The sequence below is a fragment of the Mus caroli genome, unplaced genomic scaffold (assembly GCF_978045245.1).
Source record: "Mus caroli unplaced genomic scaffold, Mus_caroli_1 scaffold_1, whole genome shotgun sequence".
Classification (NCBI taxonomy): domain Eukaryota; kingdom Metazoa; phylum Chordata; class Mammalia; order Rodentia; family Muridae; genus Mus; species Mus caroli.
The window spans coordinates 148,168,320-148,190,330 of NW_028227256.1; the positions used below are offsets into that span (position 1 = coordinate 148,168,320).

The following is a 22,011-nucleotide window of genomic DNA, read 5'->3' on the forward strand; positions in this document are numbered from 1 at the left end:
GAAGAGAATGTTTTACCTCTGTTTAGAGAGTTTTTCTTAATTTGTATGTATACATACTAATTCAACCTATAAAAATGACCAGTAGATATTTTAAATATAGTTCACAAAGCAACACATTCTTTGCTTATTTCATTTCTATAATTTAATTCTTTCTAGAGTGAACATAGTCAATTAATCTAAAACGTGAAGCTTGATGGGGCATGTGATAATTCAAGAGGCAGAGAGATCTCTGTGATTTAAGATCAGCCTGTTCAAATAGTTTCAGGCAAGACAGAGCTACAGAGTGAGAACCTATCTCGATGAGGAGGAGGAGGAGGAGGAGGAGGAGGATATTATAAAATATAAATATTTTTCTGAAAAGAGGGAAGCTAAGTCTAAAAGTCTCACACTGTACGAGGCCCAGGTCTTAGGCAGAGGAATGTTGCAATGGACAAAATAATAAATTTAAAAACAGTACAAGATTATAGAGAAGACTTGGTTATGGTGGTTATGAAATCCACCAACTCAGGGAAGAGAAACCTCCCTTTTATTAAAATGTTAAATTATAATTATCAATGAAAATGTTATGGAGAAGGAAAATCTGGATTCATAGCAAAAGAGCAAACTCAAGTTACACCCACAAACCTAATCAAGATGGGAGAAATCATGCATTGCAAGTAGATTCTAGAACGGCATCAGGCACCAGACATCAGATTAGGGAACATCCATGCTGGGTCTCAAAACAAGAAACAAATGAGAACACCAGGCCTGCAAGAGCAGCCAAAACAACGTCCACCACAAACAAACTTCCAAAATGAAGCAGCTCCTAGCTGAGCCAAGAAGACTTAAATACTTCCTCCTCCTGACTGTGGCCAACACAGCCTCCAAGTGAGGTTCTTTTGTGTGTGTGTGGGGGGGGGGGGGTGGGGGTGGCGGAATGAGTCGTGACTAGATCACTGAAACAGGAGACCAGAAGAGCAGTGTTGAGTGGTTGTCAGTACACAGTGGTGGTGTTTGTTTTGTTTTGTTTTGCTTTGTTTTATTTTGTTTTGTTTTGTTGTTTTGAAGAGAGTGTGTGTGACTTAGAAGGGGTAATTCCCACAGAGTGATTTCAAAGGGCAGTTCTACTGTTATTGGTTTGTGATCTTGGGAAAGTCACTTCAGCTTTCTCCCAAGTTTAATTTCTCTGAACAAAAAGGAATAGTAGTATGTCACACATTAAGTCATAGTAGTGTGATCCATCTTTACTAATCATGGACCATAGGAAACTACCTAAATACTAATTGTATTAAACGTGAAAATTATAGTTAATTTATTAGGCCTTAGTCCTCCTAAAGAGTAACCTAAACTAATGATGTTTGCATTTAGTTTAACTTTTGATGCAGCAAACAGTCTCCTAAGATAATGTTTGATCCCTGTTGATTTCCTAAGCATCTGTGTAGCACATTGAGATATGCATGGGCTAACACCATAGTGTATTCTACTGTCTTCAGAGATAACTATGGCAATGTAGACCCATTTTTAAAAAAATATATATGAAAGTCATAAACAAATTTGCCATCTTGCTCTAAACACTGTTCCGAATTATTTTCCTTGCCCCAGTGTGGTTAAATCTATATTCCTTCTGTGGCAACTCTTGCATTATGTTAGTCAGAGATTTTCTTTCCTTAAATGACTAGACACATTGCTTTGGTTCCACCAAACCACAAAACACAAAACCACAGTGTAAGACTCAAACCCTGTGTGGTGTGGAATGCTTAGAGAAAAAAAAAATCCTGCCAGACCAACATTTTGTTTGATGTTTCCAATCCTCTCTTCTTCCAAATGACTTCACAATTCACTACCCCCTTTTTCAAGGGATGAAAAGCATTGGTAAGTTTCCCTGGTGACCTGAAATGTCCATCACTTAAAGCCATGGTAATGAGAAACAGAAAAAATGATGCTCACTACAATAAGTTAAAACTCAAGAATGATATCAAACAGCCCTTTTGTTGACTTTTTTTGTTGTTCTAGTATTGCTGCTGTGAGGTAACAGCCCCACCCTAAACAATCCAAAAGCCCTAAGAGCCATATGACATGGATAAAAGCATGCTTTTGTTTTTAAGTCACGAGCAATTCAGAAATATGCCCAATCATTTTGGAACTCAAATGAGTAATTATATTCACTACTAAGCTTAGTACTTAACTTTTTTCAAGTCCTTTCTTAAAAAAAAAAGTCAAATTGAAATAATGAATTTCATATTAAAAGATCAAAATCTAATCTTGAATATTGTATCACTTTATGTATGCATTCTAATATGATGTTTGAGACTCAAAGAACGAAAATAACCATTACACACATGAAGATACGTGTTGCATTTACCAGCTCCATAGGTAATAGTTAACATGATGGGTGTATGTAAGTGATAATAATCTCATTTCATCTTTTCAATTTACCTGTAAAGTAGCCATTTATATCTATAAAGTAAAGAAAGTCAGGGAGGCAACCCATTTTTCTCTCAAGTGCCTATATTCCTAACCATTATATTAATTCTGGAGAAAGTTTTGATCCATAATATGTTTTCTTTTAAACCTAAAAATCACAATCATCTCTACAACTGTAGTTGGTTGTAGAAATGCCATCATATGTAACCGTGGTCCCCTGTGGGCAGGTCAGTCTAATGAAACCTTATGTGCTGCGTCTAGAATGATATGATGAAGAATATGGATATGCTAAGGTGTAACAAAAGTGCCAACTTCAATATTAAGTTATCTCCCAACTGTTAGCAGTGGTCAAAGTCACCGAAAGCAGATGACTTGCTTCTGTTAATGGTTCATTCAGAGTAATAACTGGGATCCAAATGGAGAAGATTATTGCATTAGACGAGCCATGAAGAGTAAGGATCTTGAAGTCAAAGTTCAGCTCCAATTACAGAGTGAAGAATAGATAGAAATATTAGTTGGAAAGTTTCCAAATCCAGCTATTCTGGCTATCCTGTCCACTTAAGTGCACATTCAGTCACTTGGGTATGTCTTTGTGGATGCTTCCAGGGAGACTTAATGGAAGGTATAAGACCTGTCCTGAATATGGCACTATGAACTGAGGTCTCAGTAATAAAGGACAAAGCAAGCTGGGTGCCAGTAGTCCTCTGTCACCACTTCCTAGCCACAGACTCACTGAGGCCATCCTCCTCTTGCTCTTTCTGCTGTGTCTCTTCTGCCACCATAGACTATGTATGCTTACACTGGAAGCTAAGTGAACTCCTTCACCTTAAAATGGTTTTATTCTAGTATTTTTGTCTTAGTAATGAGAAAAGTCACTAAGATAGCACCATGGGACATCAAGAAGAGGTATCACTAGCCTTTATATGGTGCATGGCTGGACAGTAGAGAGAATCTAGAAAATGCAGAAATGAAAAGGAAAATAAATTAAGAAGGAAACAGTCGGTAAGAAAGAAGTATGTATGCAATTCACAGACTTTCTAACCCTCGAAGTGGGTCATTGCCCAGGCCACTTCTCCGTCCCTGTAGAGCTAGAACAGGCTAAAGAATGTTGTGCAAACATAAAATATCTCTGTGGGAATCAGTGAGAAACAGAACGGAAGGTGCTAGGAATTAAAATTTTACCCTTATTGTGTTTCTTAAAACCAAGATTTCTGGACCTAATGGGCTTCCTCACTTGAAAGTCTTACGTTTCCACAATCATCAGTGTATCTGAAAGTCATCCCGAAAAGTCAGAGACCCCAGCTCCATCCAACAGTCCCAAACCTATTTCTAAGGTATTTATCTGAAGAAGGGCAGAGTTCATTAAAACATCACCCTCGACATCTTGCAGCACACTGGACAGAGTCTATAGTAATCTTTGTGCCACTTCCAACCTTCTATATTAAAATTGCAGCAGGAATGAATCAACAGATAGCCAAGGGCAAGGGACCAGGATCATAACAGGTCCCAGAGAGGGAAAAAATTTGTTCCCATGAAACAAAATATCAAGCATGCGGAGCCGTAATTTTCACTTAAAGGCTTAAGATAATAGAATCGAAATGGTTTGTAAAAGATTAGCTTTCCTCGATCTTGTTTAAAAAAGCAGCTTGTGCATGGCAAGAAAAAAAATGTACATAACATACAGAAAAGAAAACATAATTTAGTGACCTTCCATACTTTACAAGTTTAAAGAAATGTAAATATTTAACTATCGGTTGAAATTAAGCTGCCACATTCTTTTCCATGAAAAACAAGTTCTGTTTTATTTCTGGTTTTACAATACTGCGTGGAGAATTTTTTGTTTTGGCTTGCATTATTTTCTAGAGAGATGTGACATAGAAGGTGAAGTGAGACCCAACTTTCCTGAGAACACAAATGCAGTTGTCAGTAACACACTTTACCTTCTCCTGGTGACTGGACTCATTTGAAGTGAGTGCTTTAGTTCATACACTGGGGAGTAACTTTTAGTGGATTTTTGAAACTAAACCAAAACACAATCTGATACCTTTTCTGCCACCAAGATCTCTGGGTTATGGTTTAGGGCCAAACTCTAATTTTCTGGCCTCCAGATGTTAATAATTGGGAATCTCATGGCCCAATAGATGGCCACTGACAAGAAAATGGCAGTAGATGACACATCGTTGAAGCCTACAGTCTCTGAGGTCAGATGACTCGCAATCAAATACACAGGACCTGCCCCTCCCACACTCTGCAGCCCTCAGGAAATGGTTCATCTTTTATGAGTTAAGTGTGCCTAAGTTTGTAGTGGACATAATCACAGCATCTCCTTTTGTGTGTGTACCAGAGGAGGGGGTGTTTGAGAAGGTAATGCAGCAGTTCTCAAGCTGTGGGTCAGGACCATTGGAAAACACATATTTCTGAGACACCACTCAGTAACAAAATTACAGTTATGAAGTAGCAACAAAAATAATTTCATGGTTGGGTGTCACCACAAATGAAGAACTGTCTTAATACTTAAATACATGTAAAAATCACAACTCAGTTTCAGGAAAAAAATGTGACCAGTGGACATGAAAGCTTACAGCCTACATCCAGAGTTAGTCTGCCTGTTGCTCTTCCTGCTTCATTGATGGCTACACAGGTATAGTCACCAGCATCCAGATCTTGTGTTTCTTGAATCTTCAAAAGTCCCATGAGAGGGTCAATACTGAGGAATGTTGAGGGCCTCAACTCGAGATCTCCTAAGTCAAAACAAGAGAAAGAACATTAAACACTAAAAAATATACATGATTTATGCTGCTGCTGATAGGATTTTGAAACTCCTGAATAAGGATGATTGCAATGTTTCAAATTCCAATTGTTTTTTGGACAACACAGACACTCTACTTTATATGGTCTAAAACCTGGTCTTGTAATGGACTATAAACAGCTTCACCTTCCATCTCTCTGTATCCCAATAAGAATGAGAGCTCTCAGAAGGTGCATGGGGAGCTGGGCAGGCTGGAAACAAGAATAGTGGCTTTGGCCAGTAAAAGAGGAGCTAGGAAGCGGTAAGTTGAAGAGAGACTTCTACTATCTTTGTGGCATGAGCCATTTCAGTAACCCTGTAAGTGCCTGAGATATCACAGGTACTAACTTAAGTGAGTGAGTGACAGGGCTTTTCATCAAATGGTGTCAATTCTAGTTTGTCTTGTGATAAGTCTAACCTGGCTGAGACATGTTTATGAATGGCTAGAGAGGAGGGCTTGTCGGAACAGGAAGGGGAAAGCTCGCTGGACAACAGGAGGAGTAGTTTATATTAATCTTTTAGGTTACCTCAACTAAAATCTCATCCATTAAAACTTTGACTTTGGAGTGGTGGAGTATTTGGAGGAATCAGACAAAGATTTCAATGAAAGGGAGGGGTGGACCAAGAAAGACAGGTTCCATCTGGATTGCCTCCAAATGCTGTAAGTCCCAACAGAGCTTCAGGTCCTCCAAGAACCACTTACTATCAAAGGAGATAATGCTTCAAACAGTCATAAGGTTTTTCTTTTTTTCATGCATCTCCTGTGCTCTCATCTCAAAAGGTCTCCCAATCAAAAGATGAAATTAAGTACAATGACCAGCAGATTAAAAAAGCAACACGGCGGGGGATATGTAATTTCATTTAGTGCATTTTTTTTTTTCATTTGTTAAACGAAGGATGATACAAAGTGTTAGGAGGCTTCAAAAATCTTCCCAGGAAGTTAGACAGTTCTTGCTCTTAGAGTTTGAGGTCATTCCCCAAATCTGAAAGCTACTTTCTAAAATGTCACATTTTATATTTTACACAGGCTGCATTAGTCATGTATCCTGGAGCTGAGGATCACATGTGCAACTGCTTGCTTTAAAGAGGCAAAACAAACAAACAAACAAAGAAAGAAAAAACCTGACCAACCAATGAGATTTAGCAACATGTAGACAATTCTCTTGTTTATACAATTTTCGGGGGAAAAAAGAATGTTAAAGGATCTCTAAATTAAACTCTTCCGTAAGTAAGCATGTCCCAATGCCCCACAGATAATGTTTTCCAGTATTCCAGTGTCCAACCAATCAGCAGCCTCATGATTGCTACTGCATACTCCACTCACACATGAGACAGGCAGCAAAAGCTTTGTCTAAGTGCCTCTGGGAAAGTTTAATAAACAAAGGCAGATGATGTTGACCTGACTTTCCCTCCTAAAAGGAGGATGCAGAGTGACCTCGCTGTTCCTCAAGCCTCAGGACGTTTGGGCTAAGATGCATTTAGAATTTGGTAATTTACATCTCACTTTTAGCTCTTTGGTATATGTCAGAAGACAGCATCTGTGTCAGGAGGTGAAATAAAGACCTTTGGCGAATAGCTTTTGTTCCAAATCAAAAAATTGAAGGAACGGTAGTCACAAAGCCCAGAAGGCACTGGAAAGCACAAGCCCTGTCCAGTTTGTACTTTGATCACATTTTGGTAGTCTTCTCTTCCTTATTTCTAATGAAAATTATTCATCAAATTATTGAGACGCCAGAGAAGTATAGGCCTTCTCAGATGGAGTTGGGATGGGGATTATTTAGCTTCAGGATTAAAAACAGATAATGATCTTGGTAGATCTGTTTTAGGATTTAATAATCATCACTACTGAGGAAGGACCTCATTTTCCCATTATCTGACTCAATTCTGGACTCTGTGGATTTAAAGTTTAACCCTAGAGCCTTTCAAATAGTTAATGATAATGAACTTGCTATCAGAAAGTTTGTCTCAAGGGCCCTCTGGTGTCCTCTTAAAAAATGACTGAGGATGGTTTTAATCTGAGAGCTGGGGTGGGGGGAGGGCGTTGGGGGGGCAGAGGCAGGAAGATCTCTGTTGAGTTCAACGCCAGCCTGGTCTACAGAGAAGTTTTTAGGACAGCTAAGACCATATGGAGAAACATTATCTCAAGAAACCAACCAACCAGTCAATCAGTCAATCAATCAACCAATACCCAGTGAATATTTTATTTGCATGGATTTTATTTATTTGTACTCAATAGGTCAGAATCAAATTGGAAAGTTCAAAAGTATAATCATAACTTATTTTATTTAAAACTCATTATATATTTTCTTAACAAATATATTTTATAAAAATAATATTTTCCAAACCAGAAAATACTTATTGAGAAAAGTGGCATTGTTTTACATTTTTGTAACTTTCCACGGTGTCTAATAGAAGACAGCTGAGTGTCCATACTTGCCTCTGCCTCTTCTTTATTGGATACCATACATCATGTAGCCTCCAGAAACTCCACTACTAACTCAGAAGACAAGTAAAAAGCCAAATATCTCAGCGTTATTAGGAAAATAATATGGAGCATGTGGATCCATTCAAAGAATAGAAGGCATCCCCAGAGATTTCAAACTACATTTAAGAACCATCAATCCCAATAAGTAAATCCAATTTTATTTTTTACCACAAATATCCTTTCCATAAGAATTTAATGGTGCCTCTGATTTTCCCTTAAAACTACTCTAAACTGTTTATTTCTAGCAATTAAAGACCTATACCCTTGGAGGCACTGTGCCTCACGGGATATCTTTGTATGTGTGTGTCTATTCATGTATATATACCTATGTATACATACCACATACAGAGACAGCATACACACACACACACACACACACACACACAAAACACTAATTTAGTCAAAAACATAATTGCCTAAGAATAAGTTATTCTGAGGTTAAGGCAGGAACTCTTTTCTACTCCTATGATTTCTATGAGATCATATTTCCTGACTCCCCCAAGACACCTGAGCCTACCTGCCTCCAACTCAATCTGCAGGAGGAAGGCTTCGGCTTCTAGTTTTCTCTTGGAGATGTTGACTGTTTATGCAATAAACTGCCTGCCTGTGACTGTTCTTAATAAGCATTGGATTGTATCTAACCATATGATGTATCAATCCCTCATGCCCATGGGAATTGAAATCCATTGAGATATTATTGATGGAACTCACTGAGTTGCAATATTTATGGTGGAGAGAAGAAACAAGTGAATTCCAGAATGTTCCACGTGGTGGTTGCATGGTTCCCTACCCACTCCTTAGTTGTTTGAGGGTCAGAGATTGGTGTGAGGGCTAAGCTTTTCAGATAAGTAGCCTACTTTGTGAACAAGACGTTCCATGTGAATTACAAAGGAGTCACCCATAACTTTCTGGAGTGTTACTGTCATCATTAACTACCAAGTTACACAAATACTGACTTTCTATTTAACTGCTAACTGAATTTGAAGTTGTATATTTATCAAACTGGAAATTCAAAGATTTGATTATTTCCAATAAGTAAGATAGTTTACAGTCACTAAAATAAAACCAGAATATATTTTTAAATTAGTATCAAGGACAACAGATCCACTAAAAGCTTTGAGCATTTTGAAAGGCACAGAAATGGCATTATCCCTTAGTTTCTCTCCTTACTTTTGATTTATAGTATTTAAAAATATTTTTTTACATAAAGCCTTTGTCTTTTCACCTCATGTTCCCTAAGTTTGAACCCATTGTGAATTCATCATTTTGTGATTATGACATCAACCTGTTGCTATGGGAATGTCTATGATTTAACAAACAGAATCATAACAACAGGACTTTGTGCTACTTAGCATTTTTCATCTGAAGATTAAAAAAAAGTATTTTTGCAAACAGCATCTCGATAATCCTAGCAACCTCCCTTCTAGAATGCCTACAGCATTTTCTTTGCTTTTATCATCAAGAGCTGAGGGGGAAGCAGAAGCTGGGGTTTGTACACAGATGCCAATTATCAGCATCTGTGCTTGGACCAAGCTTCACTAAGACCCAATAGAGCACTGCTGGGTTTGTGTTAGAGAATCACGGGTATTATACATTAAAATGCAGATGTCAGTTCTATAACTGATGGGAGGGAGTATATTGAAACTGACCAAGACGTTCGCTTATCCATCATTTCCTGGAGCCTCCACGTGCATCTGCTGTTGAGCCACATACAGAAGGCATCCTTGAGGGTCTTGCATTTTAATAGTGTGAACACTCATCTCTAAGAAAAGTGAACTAAAACCAGGGAAGATATTTTAAACGTCAACTGAATATTCTTGGACAGTTTTCTACAGGAAACAGTCCTAAACTAACAAAGAGAATGTTCAGCTGGGTTAGCGAGGCAGACTTCTCCTGCTTTGATTTCATGGTCCTGTAATTCATACCAGATGTCAAAGCCTGAAATTCAGAGTTCAGAATTTTGAACTATTGTCTCCAGTGAGATCATAAACACATTTTATAGGCCTGCTAAGTCACACATCAAAACAAATTTTTAACAAATCTTTTTTTTTTCAGGAAAAAGAAAACAAACAAAATGAGCCAACATCAATATACTTAAGAAATGTACCTTTGAGCCACTTTACTTGGGGTGGAGGAACCCCAGAAGTTTTACATTCCATAACTGTTGTATCCCCAAGGGCCACCAAGAGCTCACTCTGCTCTACCACCAACTTTGGGGCTTCTGAAAGACACAGAGATACAGGCAGTCAAGATCTATGTGGACTTGGTTTGCTGAATGAATCAATGAACAGGACACCAGCAGTATGTTCCCGCTTACATTTGTAAGCAGAAAGACACTCTTATACTGTGTACGTGCACAGGTGCATAGGATGAAAACGATGAATGTTGAGGCCAAAACAAGGATGTTAGACAAAAATAATGACAAAAGCATAAAATAATTATCAGGTTGTTTTAACAATCCTCAAAGAAAACAAAGGTACAAAGTATAGGGACGGAATTGATGAAACAGAGGTCTGCTAGGAAAACGGGCTCAGACAAATAGATCCCATAGCCTAAACACTACAAGAACGAAGAGAGGCATAATGAAAATAAAACGGGAATTGAAAGAGGCGAGTGTTAAGGTCCTCAGCTAATATAATCAAAGATGGGTTACAATCATATTTTGTATCCTGTATCCTGTAATTAATTACTTTCCACCATTTTCTCTGCTTTCTCCTGGCATGCTAGTTATGGGTGCCCTGTCCTGTCTTCAAGTTATTTCCTTTTGTTTGCGTCCGTGTTTTTCCTACTGCTTTCTGCTTTACCCTGGGCTGGCTCACACGCTTTCTCTTTCCTAAATGGTTCAAGACCTTCCTAACTTCAACTGAGGTTGTTTTAAGCAACTATGAAGATCATGTCACTTCCCTGCTTTTAAAAAACCCTCCCACAGGGCCTGCTGCCTTCGAAGGGTTTGACTTTCAGAGCCCATAAAAGGTTGCCATTTTCCACTTCACCGGTGGTGGTACACTTGCAGGCTTATCACCGGGTACAGAGCTCCAGTTGGGAGCCCAAAACACAGAGCCCTTTCATTCATTGCTTTTGGCCATCTTCCCCAAACTCCCCTCTGCCACAGTGGCTCTTCAAATTCCACTCATTCTTTCAGACTTAACTTAAATCCTCTCTCCTTTGGGAACTCTGACATTCTTCAGTCAGAATCCATCTTACTCCTGAGGACACCCCACCCTCACCCCCAATCCCTGCGCAGTACTTGTCGGTGCTTTGCTTTATAGCTTTAGATGTCCACTCCCATTTTTCGAGTTCTTAAAAAGTTAAGGACTAGTGTGGCACGCAGTTTGATTGTTTTTGTTTTAACGCTCAGTCTCCAGCAGAGCTTTTGGCATGCTTGGGGGTATTGCACAGGCAAAGAAATGTGCTGGATATTTTGGCTGCTCTGTGAATAACGCGAAATTTCCTTCCGCCATGCAGAATCCTGTTCTCATTCCTGCATCTCCATCTTCTTCCTCTGCTCCCTCTCTACCTGTTTTCCATGGACATTTTTAATCCAGTCATTTCTGACTCTGAGCCTGCATTCCCTTAAATAATTTCTCTCCATGTACCTGTGGTCACTTTTCTCAGGCTCTTAGGACATGATGACTATTCATCCCTGTACCATTTTATGCCAACTCATTCTCTATTCCTCTTGTTGCTTTTCTACACTTCCCTCTGCAGCCTCCGATGCTGATAGTCTTAATGTGTTACCATGCTTGGTATCAAATGAAAATGGGGGAAAAGGTATATTTTCCAAATAAATTACTCACAATTTGAAACCTGACACTGGGCACATCATATTTTCAACCACTATTAGGAAGTTCAAATTAAACACAGATATCCCTTGAAATAATAACACTGCATACATCTCAATAATTTTGCTTTATATTTGGAAGAGGAAATGGTAGGAAATGGTAGATAAAATATGAAAACAATATGATACACAATTTTGATTATAATTTGATAGGTGAGGTAAGGATGGACATAGAAAATTTTATTTTGAAGTTGAAACGTTACTGAAAATGAACCACGGTAGGGTATAATTCTATGGACAGTCTAGAAGTCTTTCACAAGCTGGAAACTTCCTTGATTTCTGCTGACAAATATTTCCTCACTCATGGACAATCTTTGCATTAATCAATAAGTAGAATTAATTATCAGTTATAATACTGGGTACAGTTTGTCTCTAACATTACTGATCTGGAAGGGCTTTCCCATTGCTTACAATAATATTCACCCCACTTCCATTGCCTTGGGAACTACCAATACTCACCTATGTATCTGAGAGTGGATGTTTGCTTATCTGTTCCAGCTGCATTGCTTGCCAGACAACCGTAGGTCCCTGCATCTTTGGAAACTGCATTCTTGATGAATAAGGTACCTTCTGAGGTCATCCTGTACCTTTGGATTAAAACAAAAAAGTAAAATTAAAAACACTGCAATACTAGCATTGTGTTATAGTATCAAGACCTCCTGTTTCTGTGCCCAGTTGCTCTGATAAAATACCTTGACAAAAAAAAAATATGGGAAGACAGGGCATATTTGGTGTACAGCTCCAGGTTATCTTTCACCACTATGGGAAAGACAGGTAGGGACTTGAAGTAGCTTTTCCCATCACAATGACAGTCAAAAGCAGGGAGAATCAGCTGATTCTGGATTGTGTTAAGTTGACAAAACTATCAAGGATATCCTGGCTCCAGAATTGGCCTTACATCAGAGACTGCTATAGGGGTCTTCTATTTATTAAATTTTTCAATCTTCCCAATAACCAAATGAGCCAGATAATATAAATGTCTTTGTCATACAAATGTGTACAGAGGTTCCGCCACTTTCTCAAAATCAGTTACTGAGTGGAAGGGAAGTACTGGATTCTATACACAGGAGGCCTTGGCTCCTATGGTGAGCTGCTCAGGAAAGGGTCCATCAACATGGAAACCTGAGAGAAGCAGTTTGATATTACCCACAGAATCAGTCATAACTCTGAGAATAGAATCTGGCTCAGCTTGCTGGAGCAAATCTAAGCCTCGGCCTCAGGCCAAACCAGGAGTCTTGGCAGCCTGAGGGCCCGAAGCCTTGATGTTTCTGATCTACATATCTATTACTTTCAGAGCCTAAAGGACTCTAGGAAGCATGCAGTAGCATAAAAGACTCCTTAGTGCGCTATAGCAACAAGTGGAAGCATTACAAAGAATATTCTTAGCCCGTAATAGAACTTCCTTATGTCCTCCCTCCCTCAGTCTTCCTCTTTCCCCACTAAATTCATGACAATGCCTTATATAGACTGATTATCACTACACAGTATTTCCTGCAGACACAGTGTATTATCTCATTCCACTTCAAGAAAGATAATAACAAGCCATGGTGCCATGTTTACAACTCAAAAGATGGTAGGAAACTTGATCTTAATTGTTGAAATTAAGAATTAATAACACTTTTTAAAGTCACTATTTGCATTTTTTCAACATTTCCTAGCCTGTTTAGAAAGTGTAAAGTCATAGATTTTCAAGTTTTAAATACTAAGGATCAGGTCTGACGACCTTGCTCCCAAAATCTCATTAACCTTTCTCATTCAATAGAAACAAAGACGATGATACAAACCCAGTACCTGTGTGAACCCATGATAAACATCTCGTTCATGGTCCAGACAATCTTTGGTTTGGGATACCCTGTTGCAGAACACATGATGGAGACCTCAGACCCTCCTGTGAAAGACTGATTCTTGGGCATCACAGTGACTTTGGGTTTTTCTGAAAATGAAATGAAAGTTTCATGGTGAGAAGCCCATTTATATTGGTGTGAGGAGATGGGAGTGTTGATCAGAAGTCACTTAAGCTCCCATAATCTACACTTTATTATTTGGAGGGGACCCCTACCACAGCTCAATCACTAGTCTGCCATTATCAGCAAAAGAAAGAGACCAAAGGAAATGAAGGCCAGAGAAGCCAACTTGACCCTGAGGCCATGTTTCTCTCTTCACAGGCCACCAAAGCCTGTGTTGCTACCTTTTCCCACCTCTAGGCTCCAGGCTTTGTCTGCTATTCTAAAATTTCCCATCAACTTTGCTTGCAGTTGGCGACCTAAAGTGGAGCCTTCTTTTCAAACAGTGAAAGCAGGTTTGGAGACACAACTTGTTCTGGTTATGCTATCTGCTTTGTTCGAACCCATTTTTTTTTTCTTTTTCGATCTATTAATTATATTTCTTTTGAAATCAGACCATGTCTTTCAGACTATGCATCCCCTATTAAATTCATTAGCATTTAATATTGTAATGGGTTGGATCTAAAAGGTACACATTAACACAACTGATGGAATACAAACCATTCTCCAGTCATAATAACCGCCAGCACCTCGTAAGAGGTCGTGTGACTCATGCATAGAGAACCACAAGACTTCAATATAACAAGAAATGACAATGACTCAAATTATCTAATGCTTTCCACTTGCATGAACTTTTGAAAATGGAACTTGAAACCTGCAATTTGCTGTCCAAATATATCTGGGATGTTGATACAGTTCCTCTGCTACCACCTGCTTGCTCTCTATGTCTGTTTGTTAGGCAGTAAGAATTCAGCCCCAAAGAAGGTGCGATCAAAGAAATAGTAAACAAATCTTATGGGGGGAAAAATCCTCCAGTTTAGATACAGCAAAAGGAAACAAACGTTCATTCACAGGGCTTGAAACAGGAGGGTTCCATACGTCCTCAGAGAAACATGTTGATTCAGTTGGCGTTGGCTTCTGTTTTGCTCGGAGTTCTGTACACAAACCCGGAACTGTGTGCTATGGCTCCATTTATGACCTGAGTGGCTTTCTATCACCACGTTTTATTTCACTGGCTCCTTTTTTAATGATGAAATTGAGCAGATCACTTAACAGCTCATACCTGGATGTGCTTATGGTGCTGTCACTGCTGCAGGTGAGTGGGCAAATTGTGACTTACTTGCACTAAGAGAAATTATTTTCTGGAAGCCCTACTCACTCGAGGGAGGTAACAGTGAAGCAGCTACACAAACAGAGAACCTAATTACGGCTTACTTGCTAGCAGCTTACAGTCACCCTTCTCTATTTTTTCTTTTCCCTGTTTGGGAATTGCAGTTTAGGAATTAGGATCTAGTCTTTGAAGTAGATGTTTGAAGGCTTTTCCCAGCCTGTGGACTTGGTTGATAGCCTTATTATTCCAGATTCTTCTCGGTGAACACAGGGATAAGAGATGCATGAGGTCAAAGGCAGACTGGCCATAGCCAGTAAGTTCACACAGGGATTCCATCTGGGCTCCATCAGTCCTGGAAGGCTGAGGGACTGCACATGGTATAGGGGTGTCACTGACAATCTTCAGGGGAAGAGAAAGAGAAGCAATTCCCTTCCTTCCTGCCTTCCTTCATTTTCTTTCATTTTTTTGTAATTTATTGAATATTCACATGTATTCAGCCCCACTTTTCTAAATTAAATATTTCTCATGGCTACCTCGTGTTAACATAGGACTGCTGCAAAGCTTCAGGCTCCTCTTAAGATTTTTGTCTAAGCTTGGTGCCTTGCAATGAAGTCTGCCAGAATGGGCCTGGCATGTGTCCCAGCAAGAATCCCACTGGTAGACTCTGTGGTTTAGATATCAAAGTAAAAATAAACGTCAGTTACTCAAACCAGGATGCAGAAAGTGAAGAGGTTACTGAGCAAGGAAAGCCTGGATGTCGGGTGCCGCCTGGGGTCATGAACTAAATCTGTGTGCAACATGCAGATGGGATGACTTCATCCCGAGAGAGGTGAGAAATTTACCATTGCCCCGGGAAGACTATTCCGGTACACGATAAGAAAATCAGAAAGGGCACGAGAAAACACAGGGAAGCAAACCTGGCTGCCCACCAAGTAACACTTGAATAAAGATGGTCAAAATGAGTCAGCCTTTAATTAGGTTAATAAGGATAGAATACCTCTTGCTATAATGGATTTTAATTTGTTAATTTTTTCACCCATGGGGCGGGGGAGAATTGCCATTTTAGTAAAGTGGTAGAGATGGGGTGAGAGTGTGACACAGAGAATCATAAGGTGACTCTTCACTGTGATGACCTTATTTACCTACACACGAATCCAATCCACATCTCCTTATTCATAAAGTTAGCCCCACTTTAGTAGGGGAAATGCATTAAAGGTTGGATGTAGAAGCCAAGGTCCAGTTTTAGATCCCAAGGATGTGTGATTGGTTTTTATTTGAGGTTCGCATCATAATTTCACGGCCCCCACTAATTTCCCACCACCATGACACTCATCAGCACCGTCATCACCCATGGCAGCACACTATTAGCCAAAGCAATGGCACCATGATGGGGAGATAAGGAAACACTGATGTTTTATTTCTAAGTTAGTAAAAAACCCAATATATACGTTTTAAAAATTAATGTCTCACCAATGATACAAAATAATTAAATATATACACATTTGATACATTCAAACAGTTTTAAGTCTTGGGTGCTTTTATGAACTATAGAAACAAATTTTACAGGTCCCCAAAAAACAACAATCATCACACCTACGAAGATCATCAACTTAACAAACCTCATCATCCCTGGGCAGTTGCCAGGATCATCTAGGAAGCATCTGTCCTAACTGCCGCAAATGGTTTATTGTTCTCGAGCCACTAGCTGGAAAATTTCAAAGACCACACCCACCAAAAGACTTTCTCTTCAAGGAGACTTAATCATCAATAACAAATTAGTCAGATAATGCTAATACTTTTAACCTATGCAGCTACTCACAATACTTACCACCCTGGGCACACACCGAGCAAGTTTAGCCAATTTCTGTACGTCTTCATGTATTTTCACCCCACATTCAGTTCTTGAGAGTGTACTATATTTCTAACACTTGTGCCATCAAGCATCTCACAAATATAAATGCGTTGTTTTTAGGCTGCGTTTCTTTTTAGTCAATTTGCTGAAGTAGAAAGGCAGGCTGAATTTTGTGTGTATTATAGGCAAAGTAATGAATGCTAGACTTAACTTTACTGGTGAGAAAATAAAGCTCAGAATGGTTTAATAAATTACCCAAAGTGTTGGAAATGCAGGGTGGGGAGTAAACTTGGGCCTTGCTGATTCTGTGTTTGTAGACTTGAATATAAATAATAACATTACGTACTGCAGAGAGTTATGATAGGACAGCTATAAACAGAACAACTCCTGGCACTTAGGAGATGCTAGGTAACGGTTGCCTTAAATGTTAAGTGTCTGTTATTTGCCAAAGTTTAACAAAAAAATAAGTAGTACAGAATTTTAAATGCCCTGAGCATGTATGCTGTGAAATGATAACCACATCCTAATAGTCTATTTAGATGATGCAGCTAGTTACAAGGAATGCTTATTACTTCTTATGAAATTTAGGATTGTCTCTAGACACTTGATATGTATTATTGTAAATTCTTTGTTTTCTTTACTGACAGGGAAGAGGCATGCTAACACCTATGTCACCTGGCATGTGTTAAAGAAGTAACAATCATGCAGTGAGCATGTGTTTATGCTCATGCAAGTCTCACACTCAGTGAAGGGATCCTGGACCTCAGAGACAACTCCATCCATCACCTTGGAAAGCATTTTTCTTTCCATTACACTATTGTCTCTGGTGACATGGACTGATGAATGATATATCTCCACCCTTTCTTAATATTATAGAAAACATACCAATGTACCTCATGTTCCTACAGAAACATCATGGAGGAAAGCAGGAGGTTTTGTTTGGCCCTCTGGTTTCCATGTGGCAGCAAGTGGCCCCGCAGCTGTAACTTGCCACTGAATCTGTGCAGATGAAAGCAGGCACCCTGCTTTGTTCTTCAGCAGTGAGCATCCCCCTTATGGGGAGGAAGGAGCAGCTGAAATGCTCACTGTTCCTGTTCGTGTTGCCTCAAAAAGTGGGAGACTGTTTTAAACAAGACTTAAAACTAATGTCATACAGAGAAATAGAGCTTGCCACTTATTCTACCTTCTAAACCTGAGCAGCACAAGCATTTGCAAGTCTAACAGCTACTGACCCGTAATAAAAGGTTTGTTTGTTTGCTTGTTTGTTTGTTTTAAAAAAATCATTTTAGCCCAGTGTAAAACTTTACAAAACTCAAATGTCATATTTCCTAAGTTGGGGAGAACTAATTAAAACAATACTTAAAAATAACAGCTTCATAAAAATTTTTGAGAAAGAATTACCAGATTATAAGTTTGGGTTTTACATGTATGCAGTAATGCGCTGGCATGTGTTACAACTGGAAAAGAAAACACTTACATAATGAAATCTAAAACTGGGGATGTGACTCAAAGAAACCACTAGGAGCTAAGAAAACATGAAAGGTCAGGTGAGGGACCCAAGAGACTAAGGGAAAGACCTACATTCAATCAAGCCATCCAATTGATCTATGTTGTTGAAAATATAGCTGATTTATTGTGTTCCTGAATCTACTTTTCATTGTGGGTGATACATGTTTTGAGCATTAAAAATAATCTATGAGAGTCTCATGAACAAGGCTACATGAAAAACTGGAAAATAAATAGCACTGAATTCCTAAAACTGATTTCTGCTCTATTGTCAACTGTAAAGTGGATTTTGCAGGAGTTTCTCCTTCTAAACAACTGTATTGGCCATAGAGAACGCTAACTTCAAAACATTACATAATGACTGCCATTGATTAGCTGTAGCCCAGTCTGACAAACATTTATCTACCTTCTGATTTAGGTCATTCAGTTTCTACAAAACATGTTGACATTGTTCTAAAATGAATTACTTCCATTTCTGATTAGCAGAGCAATCCCCCTGGTGTTGGCGACGACTTGTATGCATGAAGCTCTTTACAACAAAATGACATAATCTCAGTAGGAATGATTTATAAGCTCACTCCCTGAACTTACCATTATTTTGGAGCTAGGAGAAATGGCAGGGGAATATATTTCAATATTTTCAGAGTTCTCTGTTGCTAACTAGTGAAGTTCTGTAAGTGGCCAAGGATTCCTTCCAAGGAACCAAGGATGACAACCGAAAAACAATCAATCAACCAAACAAACCAAGCAAGCAGTGGCAACAAAATCAGAAATCAGTTGTCTGGAGAAAGAAGTTGGTTCCCTGAAATCTCAAGTTAAACAATACCAGGCTTGCACGACACTACACACCTGTAGTTCCAGTACCCTGATGGCAGAGGCAGGAAAATTCAAAGTTTGAAGTCAGTTTGAGCTATATAGCAAGACACTATATTAAAACAAACCAACCAAGAAACAAAACCAAAAAGTGAACATTCCAAGTGATACTTCATCAAAGCACCTGGTTATACTGGAAATACAAAGACCTAGTGATAACCTCTGCCCAATGGAAATTACCTCATAAAATGGTAATAATTCAAGAGAATTTAAGTCATAGTTTCTTAATGCGACAGTTGAAGTAAGCTTCCTGAAACCTCTGTGTTTTTGCCTTCATTCTTTCCACAAAGAGTAGCATCCATTCTATCTAATATGGTAGCCAAAACATCCCCAACACCACCAACTCCCTCACAAACTCATGACCTCTCTCTTTAATTATTACCCGTACAGATACATCCATATAAATATAACTTAATGAGTCCATTTAGTTGCTTGCATGTTTTTAGGGCTGGCCACTTAGTATTGGGTAAGCAACTATGGGTTCATTTCTGGAGGGAAGACTAATTTGCCCAGATACAGGCAGAAGTATTAATCTCAGAGGAATGACAGCTAATCTGTAGACTTATCAGTAGGTGGCGCACTGGCAACAAACCACAGAGGGAAGGAGCTAGCCAAAAATCAAAATCCACCTTGACAGATAGATGCTGAATTTGCCAAAAATAGAAATTAAAAAAAAAAAAACACCCAAATGCCAATGTGATTGTGAAATTCAGTTATCAAGAGAAGGGTGAGAGCCCAGCAGCTGAATCAGACAGATGCAGACACCACAACCAAACAGTGGATGGAGCTTGGGGGTTCGTATGGAAGGATAGAAGGAAGAATTGTGGGTCCAGAAGGGAATAGGAACCCCACAGGAAGAGATCAACAGAGTCATCTAACCTGGACCCTTGGGGCTCTCAGAGATTGAACCTAAAACTGAAGAACATACACAGGCTGGACCTAGGCCTCCCTACACATATGTAGCAGATGTGCAGCTTGGTCTTCATGTGGGTCCTGAACTGGAACAGGGGCTAACCCAAAGCTGTTACCTGTTTGTGGGATATGTTCTTCTAGCTGGGCTGCCTTGGCTGTCCTCAGTGGCAGAGGATGCGGCAAGCCTCACAGAGACTTAATGTGCCAGGGTGAGGGGGATGGCTAAGAGGGGTCCCATCCTCTCAAGGAAGAAGAGCAGGGAGGGGGAAAATAATTGTGGGAGGGGATGACAGGAAGCGGGCAGTGAGCTAGATGTAAAATGAATGAATGAATGAATACATAAATAATGTTTTAAAATGAGAGAAGTGCAACAGTTTCAGAGACATTCAGTGATAAAGTAAGGATAAATTCCATGTTAATCATAGAATCTTAATGGCAAAAGCTACAAATTATACAAAAAAAATCTAACTTTTATATTATCCTGTGTTATAATATATTTTGTTTATGGCTTCAATATTCATTTTAACTAAGTCTTTGCAATTATTTACATGTTAATGTTTCCACTCAATACTATTTTTTTCATAACCAAAAATATTCACTCATTTACTTAGGCATTGTTTGGGACTGATCACTCAAAATATGTCAAGACAAAAAAAAAACTATGATGAATAAGGGGGATTTAATTTTAAGAAAATTTGCTCTCACTTGTAAAGTTTTCAAAGAAAACTATCAATGATCATTACCAGGTCTTTTCTTTAGTGATGGTTTTACAGCAATTTCTCTAAATCACGGAATTTCCAAATAAGACGGAAAAGCCAAAGTTGAGATTTATATTTTCATTTGGCTTTTAAACAGCAGTGAGAAAAAATGCACATTATTGTTTTGTGACTGAGGCTTTTTTACAAAGCTGTCTAGTGTCCCTGGAACCTCTCTTGGTGACATCCTGAACTATCAAAAGTCAGTCAGTGCATGAAAGTGGATCACTTTCTAGAGGCACAGAAGCGTCATAGAACCAAACACAACCCCCTAGGACTTTTGAAGGAACTGTTAGAATCCAACAACCAATTTTTTTGGTGGCCAAATTAATTTGCTCCCTTGCTTACTGTATGAGGGAGGCAGCCACCGGGCAGCAGAAGTCACAACCTCCCATGCTCTCATCACATCTCACCTTCCCTTTCTTTATCACAACCACGACTTTCACCCTGTCTTTCTATTTTCATATAGCAGACCATGCCTGGAACTTTTTCCTTCCTTCTGCAGCTTATTCCTGACAGCCCCGCTCAGCTGCTTTTCCCAGGTAGGTGCCTTGTCATTTTAGCAAGGCAATGCCAGAAACTCAAACCTAAGTGATTCCTCCCATTTTATAAGAAAAGGGCTACTGCTAACTGGAGGGAGCAAAGGCAGGTTGATCTCTGTGAGTTTAAGCCAGCCAGGTTTAGGGAGCAAGATCCTGTCTCCAAAATGAGTAAATAAATTAACTAACTAAGCAAATGAATAAGACTACAGGGGATGGAGGTGGGGAGGGGGGTGGAACCATGTCACCTTGAGGATGGCTTCTGTGTTGCACTGGGCACACCTCCCATTTCTTAGCTCATCCTTCCTCAACCCATTCTTCCTTGACCAGGCTCTTTTCTCCACTTGGAAAGGCTTTCTGACCACCTAGTAAAGGCTGACTTACTTTTCATGGAATTCCACAGGCATCAACTTCCAAAAGAAGCCCTTCTAATTCTATGTGGCATTCCAGGGCAGAATTAAATGCTTTAGGATGCCTTGATGTAGTTAGTTCACATGTTATAAATTACATTATGACCATTAGTTTGCTGTTGTGTTTGTTTGTTTTGTTTTGTTTGTTTGATTTGTTTTCATTGTTTTAGGTGCTGAGAATGGAGCAAGAAAGGAGGCCAGGAGCATCCTGTCATGTGATCTACATCCCAGTATCCCACCATCTTGCATTCCATTTTGGATGAAAAGGATGCTGCTGACTTCCATTATATATTAACAGCAAGGGGTATATTGTCAGATAGCTAATTCTTGATGCACAAATTTATGAATAACTTTATAAACACATAAGCAGATAACCAAATAAAAACTGTCACTAACTCAATCCAAGGTTAACAGTAGCCCCTTCTCAAGCTGGGCTAGAGAAGCTCACAGAACTCAGAGATCCAACTTGCATGCTGACACACAGATGTCCAGGCATCTAGAGGCTCAGGAACCTCTCAAAGCTCTTAAGCCAG

The 22,011-nt window shown here is 39.2% G+C and overlaps 1 protein-coding gene across 3 annotated transcripts in view; it reads right to left on the reverse strand.

The window, feature by feature from the left end:
- Hmcn1 (hemicentin 1) overlaps positions 1-22,011 on the reverse strand; it is a 435,732-nt gene that overhangs the window by 201,016 nt on the left and 212,705 nt on the right. For 2 of the 3 annotated variants that reach the window (XM_029475879.2, XM_021160385.3), the window contains exons 12-15: positions 13,309-13,450; positions 11,977-12,104; positions 9,784-9,897; positions 4,986-5,144 (exon numbers count right to left, since the gene is read on the reverse strand). In XM_029475879.2, the coding sequence (XP_029331739.1) occupies positions 4,986-5,144; positions 9,784-9,897; positions 11,977-12,104; positions 13,309-13,450 (543 nt within the window). Of the gene's footprint in view, positions 1-4,985; positions 5,145-9,783; positions 9,898-11,976; positions 12,105-13,308; positions 13,451-16,459; positions 16,588-22,011 lie in introns of those variants that run through there. The other variant, XM_029475883.2, reaches the window with a different exon arrangement.